Source organism: Numenius arquata, chromosome 2, assembly GCF_964106895.1.
Source record: "Numenius arquata chromosome 2, bNumArq3.hap1.1, whole genome shotgun sequence".
NCBI classification, from domain to species: Eukaryota; Metazoa; Chordata; class Aves; order Charadriiformes; family Scolopacidae; genus Numenius; species Numenius arquata.
Window position 1 is genome coordinate 75,455,104 of NC_133577.1, and position 16,029 is coordinate 75,471,132.

Below are 16,029 nucleotides of genomic sequence, written 5' to 3' on the forward strand. Positions count from 1 at the left end.
TACAATATCAGGTACTATCACCATGAAAAGTGAAGATGGTATTTTTGAGGTCTCTCTACCCATTGTAAGTGGCATCCATATTGTAAGTTTTTTCAGTTTGAAAGTAAAAGGATGTTTCTTTTCATCTTACCCATTACCATATAGCTGAAAAATTTCAGGCCAAATTAGGCACTCAGTGTTGCTTGTTCAGGAGTGATCGAGGGAATAATGTGATGAAAGACTGATACAGAAAATATTAGGGTCTACAGACATCTATGCCAGTAAAATATTCCCATTAATGTTGCTGTAACTTACTTTATTTCACATACTGTACTATAAATAATTTTTTTTAGACTCATTAATGGCTATGTTCTACTGTGCTATTTTTTGTTAAAGCCCTGGATAAAATTTCAGCTTTCGTGCCATCAGGTGAAGCATTAAAATATAAATCCTTGGAGGTTCAAAGAACAGAAAGAGACTGTAAAGGGCTTTGTTTACATAGTGATTTTTATGCCGATTCTCTGATTCCATGGATCTTCATTTCATGATACTTCAATACTCGGCTCCTAATGTTTTTTCTTATATATACTTATAGCCCTATATACTCTTGTAATTGCGCCTTATTGCCGCTTGAGGTCAGCAGCTGCCGAGAAAAAGTAAATAAACCGTCTCGCTTCATTGCAATCCGTTTTCATTTGCTTTATTTAGAATACTTAAAAATCAATACATTATTCAGATCCGTATATACATTGTGCAAAAGCAGAGTATTTCTTTTGAACACACAGCAGCTTCAGCAAAAAGTCTTCCTTGCAAGTTACTACAGAGTGAGAATCTAGAATGGCTTTAGGGAGTGTTTATTGGCTTCCCAAGTAGCGTTGGGTAATCGCTGTGGCAGACAATGGCATTCTGTACAATGTGATAGGGACAGGGTTTCAGCTTTATCTTTTTGTTTATACTGAATTAGTGATAATAAATCTGAATGGAATAAGGTATTATTGCTGCAGAGAATAGTTTGGAATCCAGAAATGGCAAATATCCTTCCTTTTTATTGCAGTAGTAATCAATTTTCTGTCAAGATGTGGGGAAGATGTTGCCTAAAAGTCATTCTTTCCCACCCCCCAGCTTTAATCTTTGCTTTTAAAAAAAAAAAATAAAAAGATTAAAAGCATGAGCTTGGTGACAAAGTTACTGAACAGGATTTGGGAAACAAGTGTTTAGCTCTAAGCTCTGTGATAGGCTTACTGTTGGCTGGTCATTTCCTTAGCTTCAGTCTCAGTTTCCTGTACGTAATTCAAAGAAAGATACTCACTTCTCTGGTAAAGTTTTAGAAGAAATATTTTTGATGGAATTTTTTGATATACAGTTTTAACAGTGGGAATGTCAACAGTAGCATCACACCTGAATCTCGATGTCCCCTTTCATGAAATTCATACTGTTGTTTCTTGTGAGTATTCTGTTCTTTCTGTCCTAGATAGTTGTGTAACACTGCTAGTAAACGTATTATGTTTTTCAGAAGTGACTGCTTTTTAATAGTTTACAAAGTTATCCCCATGCATGATTGGCACCAACTGATATTCCTGTCAAACCTTTTATCCAAAAATCCCCCTGCACCAGGCAAATTTAACAAATGATACAGACAAGTATCAATTTACTGATCACCAAAATGCAGCAGGGGAGATGTAGGTTAAATATTAGGAAATACTTTTTGGCTATAACACTGATTAAGTGGAAAGAACAATCTGCCAAATGAAGTTGGATAATTGCCATCACTAGAGATTTTCCAGGCTATGAGTATGCATCCATTTAGTGGGGATGACTTAAAAATAATGCAGTCAGTTTTGCCACAGTTCAGAACTTGGACTGAATGACTCATTATATGCATGTTTTATCCCAAATAATTTTTTAAATTTCTTCCCACTTTACCCTAGCAAAGGATAAAGCAGCAGGGATGTCAGCAAAAAAGAGTAAAATTTTCTCTCAGTGTATGCCAAGCCTACATGACATAAGAAACAAGTTATAGTGAGAGAGAATAAAGCCCAGATTGATGTGACCTTTATTATTTTAACAGTGTCTTTCAGCACAATTACAGAGTTGCAGGATTGCAGAGAACAGAGCTGGAGTATAAAATAACATAAATAAATAGAACAGGAGTCAAAGCAGTCAGCAGGAGGTGGTTGGAATTGGGCAGTGAAGGATGGGTGAAGGGTTTGCATTGGTCAAAGCCTTTATGATTCAGCCACCAGAGTTGCAAATTCTGGAGAAGGGAAAAATTTAAAAAAAATATTAAAAAAAAGAAAATGTAAAGAAAGAGGAAGCATATTACAATGATTACACAGTCACTGGTGTAGCAGAAACATCACAATAACAGAAGAACAAAGAAATCCAAGTTAATTAAAGGGAAAGTATGACTTGGGAAATCTTACAGTGAAATGGAAGGATTTTTTGAGGGTAAGGGAGATATGTTATACGTGCCAGACTGTCAAGACTGTCCACTGCTATTAATCTGAAGAACTTGATTAGTTCCCTGTTATTCCTTTGTAAATCTCAATGGAATGAAGGCAAGAACGAAAAATTTATTTTACAGTCAGATAAATTTCCTTTATATCAGAGTTTGGCAAAGAGACTTATTAATGAGTCTTTCAGAGTATTCGTGTCCCTATATTATAAATATATTACATTTAAACTCAATTTTGTAATGGCAAATTGACTGAAAATGACAGATTACATAAACAGAAGACTGACACAAACCTATGTAGCAATCTTGGCCACATTTGTGATAACGAGAAAAATTCCTGTGATCTCAGAGGGCCAGGATTTTACCCTGTGGCTTTTATTAATGTTACACCCATAATATTTACATAAATGTATCTATCTTCAGTTTGGGGTTATTTTATGCTTTGGTATATATAACGCCTTTCAGCAGGGTAATAAAGCATGGAAAAGGCACATTTGTATCCCAGTGAATAGCTGCCTGGCATACTGCACTCTGAATACTGTATTACCCAAGGAGGTTATAATTCCTAACTCCATGTAACCTTGGAACAGTTACACTTGAGAATACCTTGCACAGTTGTGTGTGCCTCAGAGCGTTAAAAATGACAGACTGGAGGGAATCCCAAGAAGGGCAACAAAGATGATAAAGGGATTAGAGGGTATACAGAGAGAGTGGTTTATAGGTTTAGCATAATCAGCTGAGAGGAAAATGACAAATAGGGGAGGCAGTCATCTGTAAAAGCTGAAGGGAAAATTATTGAAGTTGGCCATAATGAAGGGTTATGTCTTGCAACTAAAAAAGACAGAAGATGAAAATTAGGCATTTTAAAGAACATCCTAATGTTCAGTTGAAAAATGCTAAACTCCTAACAAGTGAGATCTTTACTGACTGGTGTGTACAAACAGATAACACTTTTGATGACGTGTCCAAAAAAACACGTTGCCAAACACTGACAAACCAGACTGAGAAATAGAAGTGTTAGAGGGTTTAAATTAAATCCAAATTTATCCATCATTTTGAAAGATGTAAATCCAAATTAGGATTAGTGATGCAGATTACTTAACACAAAACGTGTATAAATCCTGTATACAGTGGGTACATAGATCGAAAGTGTTGCAAACTGAATTTAAGAGATAACATAAAGTACTTGTGATAGAAACCCAGAGTGTTCTGGGAAAAAAAAAAAAAAAAAAGGCTATGATTATTAAATCACTGTGAATAAATCTTGCAGAAAGAAGCATGAACTGCAATGGATGAAACCTTTCCAAAAGGGAAAACTAACTATGCATATTCTATTAGAACAAGTTGTCATACTTGCTACAGCTAAATTAAATCCTTTTTATAATAATTTGTATCTACGAAATATGTTTTGAAAAGGTTATTCAGACTTGCAGCCAAATATTTTCTATAATACGTTATGATAGTGATATTCTCACTTAATGGCAATATATTTCATGGGTACTTTCTGATAGCCAGCAAACCATAAAATACTCCTTTATGAATAACTGCTATGCGCTTAATACTTTTTCCAGGATTTTCCATATACTTTAAATACTTCAAAGATGTTCCAGTTGAAATATCTTGTAAACTAGTTCACTATTTTTTTTCCTATGAAGGTTAGCCCAACTGCAGGTGGCTTCTGGAGGCATTGTTAAAAAGTGTATTCAAATATGCAAGACTTCTGAGATAAGGCACCATATATTAGCCCCTGCCTGGTGGTAATTCTTGTAAATGTTTGTTGCCTCTGACTGGCCTGTTAGTGAGAGAATCCTTGTGATGGACTGCATCCTCTTTTCCAGTCGTAATTCTCCTTCCAAACAAAGTTATATCTTTCTTTACACAAATAATAGTTTTAAATTACAAGGATTTAGACTATTTTGTTATGTAAAACAGTTTACTAGCTATCTTGTGTCAAAGCTCCGACTTAAAAGGAGAGGATTGTTTCACTGTGTTCAGTGTTCAGTATAGTTTCGTAGTTTATAGCAGTCTAATGCGTACCCTGTAGTATTTTACTGAAATGACAGATATAATTACAGAGGACATGTTGGAGGCTAATGATTTCTCTCATCAGATTGTGTTTTATACAATATCCGTACAATAGCAAATCTGTTTAGGAAACTTCATAAGTAATGACTTACACTAATTTATTTTAAAAGATACAAGAGCACAAAAAGGGATAAGAAAAGAAAAACTTCCAAAATATTTTTCTTTTTTGTCTTGACTTTTACCTGTGGCAAGGTCATGACTTATCAGTTGTAATTCTGAATGCTTGATATCTCGTTTTTACAATGTTAAAAGAAAATAAGTGAAATATTTTAGAGTATCTGCAGAAGTTGAGCTGTATCAAGGAAAATATTTTGACTTACTGAGATAAAAATTTGGATTTGTTCTGTCCATAGTGCATGAACTTTAAATTTTCTATGTACTTTGTCAAGTCTATGAATATCAAGAAACTGAAAGTCATGATGTGCATGTCCAGTGCTAATACAGAAAACATAGTTAAAAAACATTATGAGCAGAAATCCCAATTTTCTTTTCTCCTCTTTCTTATAAATGTTCTCCTGAAGCTAACAGAGCTGCTTCCAATCCAATCTGGAAGTTGACATTTGTAGTTTTATTAGGTAACCTGGCCTTGGCCGGCAATTTTTTTCCAATTCATCATCTTCTGTTCACGTAAGTGGAAGATGGAGGGGGCTCGATGTCGCATAGAAGACGACCATGTCTTGCATGAACAGGCTGCAACTTTTCCAGTGTTTGAAAGTGGCAGATCAGCCACAAATTGCAAATCTTGATCAGCCAAGAGATAAGCCAGCAGAACTATTTCTGAGCTGAACAGTCTTGCAGGAATGATAAAAGGTTCAAAGCAGGAGACGTAAGAGAAGATTTGTAATGTGAAGCCTCTAACTGGAAGAAGGCTGATCAGGTTTGGATTAATGTATGGGATGATACATCTGAGAAAGATGGTTCTGTGGTGTTAAAAGTCCGTGAAGATCAGTTCCTACAACTGCTATGGGCTTCTGATGGACAGCGTTCAAGGGCCATCTAATGAATTAACATTAACCCCTGCGAAAGGCTGCATGTTTGTGATGTACAAAGCTGATGTTTGAAACAAAAAAGTGAGGCCTGACAATTCAGTTACAGGCAAACAAACAAATGGTTTGCAACAGAAATACAGCATTCCAATACTGAATATAAATGTGATGTACATTCCTGACTTCACATTTTATTTACATAGGTAGTTATAATCTGGAATTGGAATTATGAACCAAAGGAAAAGCTGGAAGGTATCCGTCATCCTCATCCTTTGGTCACAGTTGCAGCTGTTAACTTTGCATGTTATCTCAAGCCTTTCCTGTGTAACAATTTGCTGTTGGAGTCAAAGTTAAGAAATGGAAAAGAAACAGATAATGTTGTATAGTAGGGTTATGACCAGAAGAAGCAAAAGAAAAAGGCCTTTCTTTCTCTTCTCATTATCCTATATAAATTCAGAGTAATTCCAGTTCAAAGTTAAGGAAGGGTAAAAGTTACAGAAGAAAGAGATAAGAAGAGGTGTTTCTTATTCCTTTGTTACAATGTACTGGCTTTCAGGCTTCGTTTCAATTTAAAAAAAAAAAGTTATGGTCAATCATAAATAAAAAAGTTAATGCTGTATCCTCTTGTATAAGCCAAAAATCATTCTACAATATGGTTCTTTTACTCCAATTGGTACTGCTTTGGTTTTGCAGCCTTCCAGGAATAACTGAAAGTGTGTCTGAGGTTGGTGGATCAACTGTTAGATTACTTACCTGAATCAAGTTTTCTTCTGAAAATCTTGCCCACTGATTTTAGTACTGCTGCCACTACTGTTAATAGGAATAAGGAGGACCCATATAACAAAGCACATGAAATGTCAAATACTCCTCCTTGGGTTGAGTAGCGCTGCTAAAGTTTAGCAGGAACTTCCCCTAAATGCTTCAAAATTGCTCCTCTGCAACTGTAATGTAATCGTGATCTGAGAAATTAAGAGGCTTTAGTCTAGAAACAGAACCATAGTCACTGATTTCCAGTGTGCTATGGACAGGCAGTTTTGCTAGTATATCACCTAATACAGCAGTGGGTGCTATTGTACGTCACTTTTTCAGCTTCTAAACTGGGGAACTATGTTAGTTAACCTTATTTTGCTTTTTATTCTTCTTTTAGTTGCTTTTTCATTGAAGGCAACATTTTTTACACAGGGAGATGTGAGGGTCTTTAAGATATTTTTTAGATTTCACCCTATCATATGGCTTGGCAATATGGTGAAAACTTAGCAATTGCCTGCTGTCAGGATGATTTAGTACTCTGACCACAAACCTCTGCTACTATCTCCTCCAATAAGGAAATATTTAATTCAGAAATGCATCTCTTCATGTCTGTTCCAATGTGTCTCAGAGATACAGAAGAACGATGAAAAGGGAGAAATGTTGTATGTGGGCTAATTTGATTCATCCCAGGGAGGAATAGAAAGCAGTGGTAATTTTTGAAGCAATGCTGTGAGAGGAAAAGTTGTTCTTTTCTTTAGTAGAAGGGAGTGACAAGCTTTCTTAGCTGTGAAGGCCCACATAAACACTAGCAGAAGCTTGGTAGATAGTTATTGTATAGCAATTCCGTAGCAGACTGACTGTACTTTGAATTTTAAGAGCATTGCTTTGCTAAGTCATGCATTACTTTCCTATTTAGTAATCATCAAGCAGAAATGCTGGTATTCAGCTTTTTTCTTTCTCTTTTCTAAGTTTTATAGTCAAGGCCGGGTCTTTGAACTGTCAGTGTCCTGATCCTCGCTCCACTGAAATCAACAGAAAAATTAAACTAATTGAAGTTGAATGGGTATTTAGTCCTGTGTTGTAGCTTGCTTTAACTACATCACGGTTTCTGTAAACTCTTGCCCCCTCTAGTGTCAGAACTTGGCTCCTGTTTCCCCTAAAGCATTCGAGCAAGGTATGGCAAACGTTGCAGGACTTGGCATTTCATTAAATCCAAATTGTGCCCTTCAGAAGGTCACAGCTCCCAGTGGTTCCTAGATTTCCTCAGTTCTTGTATGTAAGAGTAATATTCGATTGTTACTATCAAAGTTTACTCCTCTAATCACATACCATCAGCGCCAATTTTACCATCACCGTCCTTATCTCCGGCAGCCAGAAGAGCCTTCGTCTCTTTGTCTGATAGGTCTCTTCCCTCTGGGGTAAAGCCCTTCAGTACAAACCTAAAGAGGAGGCATGGAAAAAAGGAAAGGGTTTTTTTCCAGAGCAGTTTCACTTTGTATTTGTACTCCTGTTTTGATATGTAAGTTGGAACCCAGGTCTGTATCTTCTGTTATTGATGTTCTTTTACTTTCAGGAGGAGCTCTTTACTCTTGAACTGCATTTGACTGAAGAACTATCAGTAAGGTATTGATCACTCATTTGTTCCAGGGTTCTGCAATAAAAGCTACTGCTAGCTACCTCCAACACACTTTAGATCATATAATCAGCAAACAACTGATTATTGTACACAAATACTACTCAAGAGATTGAATTGTATTCTATTCTCTAGAGTCTTGTAAAAAAGAAAACGGGACATTTGACTCTTAAGGTGAGGTTATCTGAGAAAGGACATATCTTTACTTACTTTAATTCTTCCTCTTCGATGAAGCCGCTCCGGTCTTTATCAAGAATATGGAAAACCTTCTTCACATCTTCTGGGCTCTTCTTTTTCAATCCTACCATCTCGAAAAACTTCTTGTAGTTGAAAGATTCAGCCGCTGTAAGAGATGACAAGCCAGAGAACTGCTTAGAAAAATAATTGAAACGTATACCAACGCATACCCGTGGTTTTCTTCCAAACTGCTGTCCCCCCTACCCTGGGAGGCACCATCTAACCCAACCGTGGTAGGAGCTAGATGTACACACTGTAATTTTCTATGCTTCACAGGGACCAAGTCAAATAAAGGAAGAAGGAGGGGGCCAGTGTCTCCGTTTTGCGAATGGAGAGCTGAACTACAGAGGGATGGAGACTTGCCCAAGGTCACACGGGAAGTCTGTGATAGAGTTGGGAGCTGAAGTCTAACCTGCTTGGTGTCATTTTAATGCCTTAAACCCGTTTTTTCGCTAAGTTTTACGCTGAAACGGTCATCTGGGGGCACATGACTATTAGATCACTGTCACTTTTTGACATTTCCATACCTGAGGAAAAAAAAAAAAACAAACAAAACCCAAAAACACGCTCTTGCTCAACTACGGAGCCTAGCATTGACGGGAAGTGTTCCGGAGCACATGCCTGTTACAGTTCTGTTTCGTTTTTTTCCTGAAGACTTACTAGAACTGAGTGTTGCGTTTCGACAGCTGAAGCTATGTGCAATCGTGGTTTGTAAGCTCAGACGCTGCAAGGGAGTGCCGTGCTGGCTGCTGCCTGCAAGACCTTGCGAGGCACGGTCGCCGGGGAGGGGAGGCGGGGGGGGGGGAAGAGAAACAAACCCAGAGCCCTTGAAATCGGAGCTGAGATAAATGAGTTTACCTGCTCCACCTCTCCTGTCCTTTAACCGCACCCGCTTTTGTCCCACCCCTGTAGTTTAACGACAGTGGTGTGGATTAGAAATCCAATGCAGTGACCTCCAAAACGTGCTGTGGACTTTTTTTTTTTTTTTTTTTCCTGGTGCATCCTTATTCCCGCCGCAGCTTTTCGTATTACGTAAAATTAAGGAGGCTCAGTCTTTCGGGATCTGTTTGACTGAGATCTGTCATTAGTTGCTGCTAATTGCACATGCTCCGGGGCTTGGAGCAGACCCCAGAACAATGGAAACTAATGAGAAAGGCAGCTGCTGGATGGAGCAAAGCAGTTTGTCGGTCCCTTCGACTCTCCGGCTGCTGAGTTTATTCGGGCTCAGCGAGTTTTGCGCTTCTGCCTGTGTGGGAAGGTCATCGCACAGAGCAGGACAAAGAGGTTGCTCTTCTGGCTGGCGGGATCAGGCAGGTAGTTCGGGGGTAAATATAACCTGTGCATCCCGCAGCACCATTGCTGGCGTTTCCTCGGGAGCAGCCTTAACTACCTGGATCCCTGTAGGCACGAAGAGGGTTTGCTGTCAGTTTAGGGGTCCCGATGAATTGGAGGGGCAGGGAATATCTGAAAGCCGGAGGAGTCTGAGGGGGAAGTATGGACCGCTGCAGCCATTCGTCCTGCAGAAAGCTTCTGCAGTCGAGCGGTGCACCCGCTTGCTCTACTGTTGCCTTCTGCTCCATCCCGAAATGCAAAGCCCACCCCGTGGATTCCGCATAGGAACTAAGAAAAGAGCCGTTTCTTATCTCCTTGAAACGAGAAACAGCAGTTCCGTAATACCTGAAATTGAATTTCGGGGGTGAGTGGGAAGCTGCCGACATCCACGGCTGACTTCCCTATCCCACATCAAGATATAATCCACCCCCGTTCGCCGAGGATTTTGTTCCCTTTGAAAGTATCCTCTCGGTAGAAGCAAAGTCTGTCCGCAGTTACTGCTTGCCTGCCTTTTAAATAAATACTTCACCTCTGTAACGTGCAGAGCAACTTTGCTGAGGATGCAGCTCTGCACTTGATAAACCTGTCACGCTTTCACTGCACTCCTGAAAACACATCCTCATTTGATATTTTGTCCAGCCGGATCCTATAATCTTTCCCGATCTTAAATAGATGCACTGCTATCCTTAGCTGAAGAGACGAAAGAGGGTAAAAGAAGAAGAAGGAAAAAAAAAAAAAAAAAAAAAGCACTCACCTGAAAAGGCTCCCACAGCCTTCTTGATATCCTCAGCGCTGAGCACGTCAGTCATAGCCATCCTGCAACTGTTTGAACAGGGAAGCAAGTGCGAAAAGATTAAAAAGTGCTTTTCTCATCATTTCTGCTCATATGACCAAAGCTGCAGTGCTGTGTGGGGATGGCACACCGGGAGAGGCTGGAGCCGTGCCAGCTATATAGCTCTGCGTGGAGAAGTGCCACGGGCTGTCGCTCTCCAGTTTGCAGAGCACCAAGGAGTCCACAGACGCGAGGGTTCGGCTCAAGAGAGGGGACGGGGGATGCCTTTGCGGGGACCGGGGTGGGGGAGGACGCGAGGTGAGGGGTCGCTCCCTGGAAGGTTGGAGCCTGAGCCTTACTGGAGCAGCGCCAGAGTCTGTCGTGATACCGGCGGGAGAAAGAGTTGTGCCAAGGTCAAGTTCTCGGGTGCGGTGGAAGAGGTAGTGGTGCAGAGCAGAACCTTTTCCTTTAGTAAGTCAGGACGAGCTTTACCAGTTATATTCGGTGATGAGTAAGGAACTGCAGCATATGCCAAGCTTCAAGCTGCTCTTGAGGTCGGGAAGCAAATGTAATGTAGCTTTTGAACATTTGCCTTATCGCTCAAACACTTTAAACATCTCCCCCTTCTCCCTCCCCCCTCCCCTTCGCACACATATTCCTTTTAGACCTCGTTTCTTTCGGGCCAGTCCATATTAAGCATCATCCTCGCTGAATTAATTATCACATCCCTGCGAATCCTACAGATCCCGTTTGTAATGCACAATATGCTGCAGAATCTTCCGCGATATGATATGGTGGAACGAGATGCGAGGCTCGTGGGGAGCTCCTGTGCAGTGGTGGGCTTCTCAGGCGGGACCGGACACTTCCCGACATCGCCAAAGAAGAAAGATTTAGGAATTGTAATGTGTTTTCTAGGGTTGTTTTTTTTTTCTCCAAGAAACTGTGCCCATATGGCAAGTAGTCCAGCTCGTTCTCAGAGCTTGGGCAGGAGCCATTAGGCTGAGATAGCCAAGGTTAGGGCCCAGTAGTAGGGCAGATCTCCGCAGGAGCATTGGCATCTCAGCTTCAGGACAGACGGGGGAGGGCAGAGCGGTGGCAGCGAGGTCCCCACGCTGCCACCAGCGGGTACAGCCCGGTCCCGCTGACGCAGTTGCACCCTTGTCCTGAGAAAGCGGCCTGGGAAAGGAGGCGGCTGCTGCAAAAACTCGGGTCGCTCCGTCAGTAATTCCTCAGAGCTTTCAAAACTACGAGCCCCCATCCCTTTCCGCGCGGCCCAAGTTCAGATACAACGGATGAGTCATTAGCATGTCACTGAGCGCAGAAGGACGGAGGAGGAGGTGACATTGGGGTCCCCCCTCTTTTTTTTTTTTTTTTTTTTTTTTTTTTTTCCCTTTCTTTTTTAAACAGCGACTCTTCGTTGTGGGAGGGACTGTCGTTTTTCTCTCGCTGGAATTTTCCCCCTCTCCCCCTCTCCCCCCCCCCTCCCCCATTTCCGTGTATTTCCTGAGATACAGGAGAGGCTTGGTTTTCTCCAAGGACAAACAAGGAGACGGATGGAGGAGCCGAGTCCCTCTCCCTAGGCCGAACGCTTCTTCTTCCTGATGGAAAGGAAAAGAGGAGCTGCACGCTCGGATCCTGGACCCGAGATAAGCTGCAGTCCCGTAGAAGGGCTCCACGCACCTTCCCGCATGGGCAGCTCTCCCTCAGCTGCCCCCCTTGTTTCGGCGCTGAGAGGTGAAAGGGGGTGCGGTGAAGACAGTTCCCGGGTTACTCGCGTCTCCTGCTTTAGCGGGGTTCGGCTTGGAGAACGGAGTTGAAAAAGCCTCGTGTAGCACAGGTTAAAACCCAATCGTTACTCCGTTTTAAGCTTAGGTTAAATGTAGACCCATCAATATACAGCTATTTACAAGAGAAATCAATGTGCACAAGCTTCTGTAATTGGCGTCCCTTTACTTTTCCTTAACTGGCGGAAGAGGGAAGAGTCTCTCCTCGTTCCCAAGTGCAGATACCTCCACCCCTATGCGACCTGACCGTCCGCTTCCCTGCCCTGCTCCCTTCGGCATCGGTGCAGCTTGCAAAGGAGCTGGGCCTCAGCCTCCACCCTTTCTTTTGCTCTCTTACGAATCTTTTCCAAACCCGTTGCTGAGGTTTCCTCGTTCTTGGAGCCACCGACCCTCCTTTTAGGTCCCTGCAAACGGGGAGGCTCCCCACCAGCGGCCAGGGAAGATGCTCTCCTTGCAGGTGACTCGTGTTTCGGTGTCAGCCCGGCTCTGCTGACAAGGCAGAGCACATTTTGGAGGGCTGCCCTCGGCGGTAACTCAAGCCGGTGGCTGGCAGAGGCGATGCGCAGCGCTGCCTACCCTGCTGGCAGACGCCCATCAGCTTAACTAGCCTCACGCCAAGCAAACCGGCCAGAGGCGCGTCGCTCCGGGCCGTCGGAGCCACATTCCGCGCCCGCCTCCCGGGGCTGGCAGCCCGGCAGCTCCCGCCGCATCCTTAACGATGCGCGAAGCGCTCCCCTTTCCCCCGCCATCGGATCCGTCAGGGCCGCCGCGGCCTCATCGTGCTGTGACGGCGAAAAGTGAGAGGTGCCAGAAAAACGAGATCAGGTGGAGCCGTTCGTGAAGCGTAAATAGCATTTCCCCCAGCTTCCCGGCCCCTGCTCAGAAGTCGGGAGGCTCCAACTTCCACGGGGCCAGAAAAGTGAAAGCGGCGACACACAGGTTGACGAGGCGGACGTTTGGGGACCTAACATGGAGGGGGTGGCTGAGGCCCGTCCCTAATCTCAGCGGTACATCCGTTTAAGGGACAGCTAGCAAACTTCTAGAAGCTTTTAACCACCGAGCTGTAGTCAGAACTGTTATGTTATTCTAATATAAGGCAGGCGTTTCACGAATTGACAGTTTCACGCTCGACCCTTCACCTTTTTTCTCATCATCCCTGCGAGATGAATGACGCGTTTTTCTTTATTTCTGAGATTTTGCCAATTTTCCTGCCCAAACTATTTGCAAAAGGCACGCTGTGGATTTCCAAGTTGTCTGCACAGAAGCTCTCGTATGGATCAACTCCCCCTTCCACCGGCGCCAGAATGATGATATTCTCACTAAGTAAACGATCAAGTAAATGAAGGAGGAATTAAACCGCCCTTCTCAAAAGCAAACAATTCAAGGAGAATTGCGTGAGCAGCAAGAAGCCCCCACGCCAAACGTTGAAGAAGAAACCCGGGAGTCCTTTGCGTAAAGGGTGACACGTTTCCTCCATCTTCCTAATGACCACACCAAGGAGAACAACTTCATCCGGTCGCTTACGATCGTCTGTGCATAAGGAGAAATTTCACTTCTGCGACGTGTTTTGGTTTTTGCCTTTGGTTCGCGACTGAGCATCCAGTAAATTTTGTTCCCCGAGCCTTCGTTGGCATCCTCCTTCACTTCCCCTCCTCCCCTACCTTGTTTTGTTATTTCCATTTTCTCACTTTCTCCCCTCTTTTTCTCCTCGTTCCCTCTCAATGTGTTCACCTATTTCCTCCCTTTTAATAGCCCTTTCTTCTCTCTCGTTTTCAGTCTTCTCTGCGGGGAGCCATTCCTCTGTGTTGGGAAGATTTGCACCTCTTTGGGCTTTTGTTTGTATGCAGGGGGATAGGGTCGCAGTGATGGCAGATATCCTTATCTGCATTCCTTCGGGTGAAGGCTCTGTGTTCCTGCTGGATCAGCCGAATCCACGTTTGCTGTGGAATTTTGAACATTTTCTTGCCACTTACCTTTTGGATCTCTCCTAAGCACGCTTGAAAAGGGTGTTAGGTATGGAGGTGGTCAAAAAGAGGTGGAACTCGGGGTGGGAACCCCACTTATATAATCTCTCTCGCTCTTTCTATTTTTAGCAGGTGATACCCACTCCTCACTGGTATCAGATATTGAGGGATTTTGGTGGCGGTGTCACATTTATCTTTCCCTTAACTAATCAAGGAACACTATTAATACTCCTTGGCACTCACCTTCCCCGGGCCGTGAAAACCTATTACCTCGGCAAACTGACGGTCCGCTTGAAACTTTATTGTTAAGGGTAGAGGCAGGCGGGATGAATCAGCTATTTGGGGGCAAATAGGAGCTTCGTCTTCCATCAGATGGAGGTGGCGGCATGGGGAAGATCAGTCGCGATGAATCAGGAGGTTCCGTTCGAGATATGGGACCCCGCTCAGAATGAAGGGAATAGGAAGATGCAGCCTCCTCATCAGAGAGAGGGAAAGAGAAGAGTTACGCTCAGGTGTTTGTCCTTTTCTCTCTTTAGCCCCGGCAGATACTACTCGAAATAAGAGGGAAGAGCCCTAAACTGCCTCCGGCACCTAAAGCTGCAACGTTCAGCTTATTGAAGGAAGGCAGAAAAATTTTTTTCCTGCAGGCAACAGCTTACAGAGGGCATCTAACATTTTCATTCTGGGCCGCAATGGGCAAGGTGCTGTAGAAGTCTAAAAAATGTACAACCTGAGTTTTCTTAGGAGAGGCAGAGCGTTGTAAATGAAGAGATACCATATATACAGTCATAATATATTGACTGTAACATTTTCAGTATATAAATTCTCTTTATACTGAGTTACTCGTTCCAGGGAAAGACACCTTTGAAGACACCTCAATTTTTACTCTGTCAAGCTATAGTAACAACAATAAAAATGCTATTGAGATGCATTTGCCATTCTGTAATCCATCTGGGGACGCTTTTCCCGATATTTAATGTTGGGATTTTTTTTTCTGGCAAGGGGAATCACTTTATAAAGGACTATGAATCACATTTATCTGGAGTACATTTGTGAGTAAAGAAAATATTTTTTTTCTGTTTCAGGACTCAAACCCAGCAGTTCCTGGGTTAAAAAGCAACCAAGTCTGTTGTGATATAACTGAAATTTTCTTTTGGGAAAGGTAGGTGCTGCAAAAGTGAGATTTGTTTTTTCTACCTCGATTAATTGATCCTAGAAGGGAGGAAAGATAATTGAGGTATGTGTGGCATAAGAATATTTACAAATATTTCTCTACTGCCAGTATCATTTTGGTGATGAGTTTTGCAATGAACTGGAAATTCTCCAGCAGCTTTAGATAATCTCTAAAGAGGAAGCTTTATTGAATCAAACACGACAAAGGTTAATTCAATCAGATTAATGTTCTCTCTCTTATTTATTTTTATTACATTTCCTGTAGTGGTTTCTGAATTTTCAGTGTGCTACAGTAGTAGGGGAAGTAATATTATTTTTCAGGTAGCCTCCGTTTCTCACAAACACTGTGCCTGTGCCTTAGCTCAGAGCAGGTGAGACTTTGTATTTAATTACAACGTGAGATAGCTGACTCTTGTTGGTCCAAACGTTTCAACCAACAGCTGTGTTGCCTTTGGAACAGTATGATTCAATGCTGTTTGCTAAATTCAGTGATGTGGGGTTTGCGTTACACTTTCACACGTTACATACCCTTGATGTAGTACCAAGATTAGATTCTGGTTTAGAGATACCAGTGTCTCGTGGAGGTTAGCGGGATGCTCTATTTCCATTTGGTAGCTGGCAGAACAGCTCTTCTCTCTTACCTTCTTTTGGCAGCTTAGAGAGGATAAGGATTGTAGGATTGTCTTTTTGGCTACTGGAGTGTGACTTCCATTTCTGTCTGCTCCATTGGAATGAGTGCATTTGTCCACTGGTGAAAGGAGAGCAAATGCTGGGCTAGTCATTGTGATTCCTCTGTGTAATTCAGCCGTGTGAAAGCAATCCTGATTAGTGGAAATCCTTCCTTATCCTTTTAGTTAGTTCCTACTAAGGCTTATTTAC

General features: G+C 42.4%; 1 protein-coding gene across 1 annotated transcript; it reads right to left on the reverse strand.

The window, feature by feature from the left end:
* Positions 1–659: 659 nt before the first annotated feature.
* On the reverse strand, positions 660–10,343 carry PVALB (parvalbumin). Its single transcript, XM_074168175.1, has 4 exons — positions 10,212–10,343; positions 8,099–8,231; positions 7,585–7,694; positions 660–2,233 (listed from the first exon to the last, which is right to left on the reverse strand). The coding sequence occupies exons 1-4, from the start codon at positions 10,270–10,272 to the stop codon at positions 2,205–2,207; spliced, it is 333 nt and encodes a 110-aa protein (XP_074024276.1). The 5' UTR covers positions 10,273–10,343; the 3' UTR covers positions 660–2,204.
* Positions 10,344–16,029: the final 5,686 nt, after the last annotated feature.

What these genes read in the sequence shown, in the direction of transcription:
- PVALB (XM_074168175.1), bottom strand. Translation starts at nt 10,272, where the DNA reads ATGGCTATGACTGACGTGCTCAGCGCTGAGGATATCAAGAAGGCTGTG. An exon ending in GGCTGTGGGAGCCTTTTCAG is followed by an intron (nt 8,232 to 10,211) that starts GTGAGTGCTTTT and finishes CATCTCTTACAG; the next exon opens with CGGCTGAATCTTTCAACTAC. An exon ending in ATCGAAGAGGAAGAATTAAA is followed by an intron (nt 7,695 to 8,098) that starts GTAAGTAAAGAT and finishes CCTCCTCTTTAG; the next exon opens with GTTTGTACTGAAGGGCTTTA.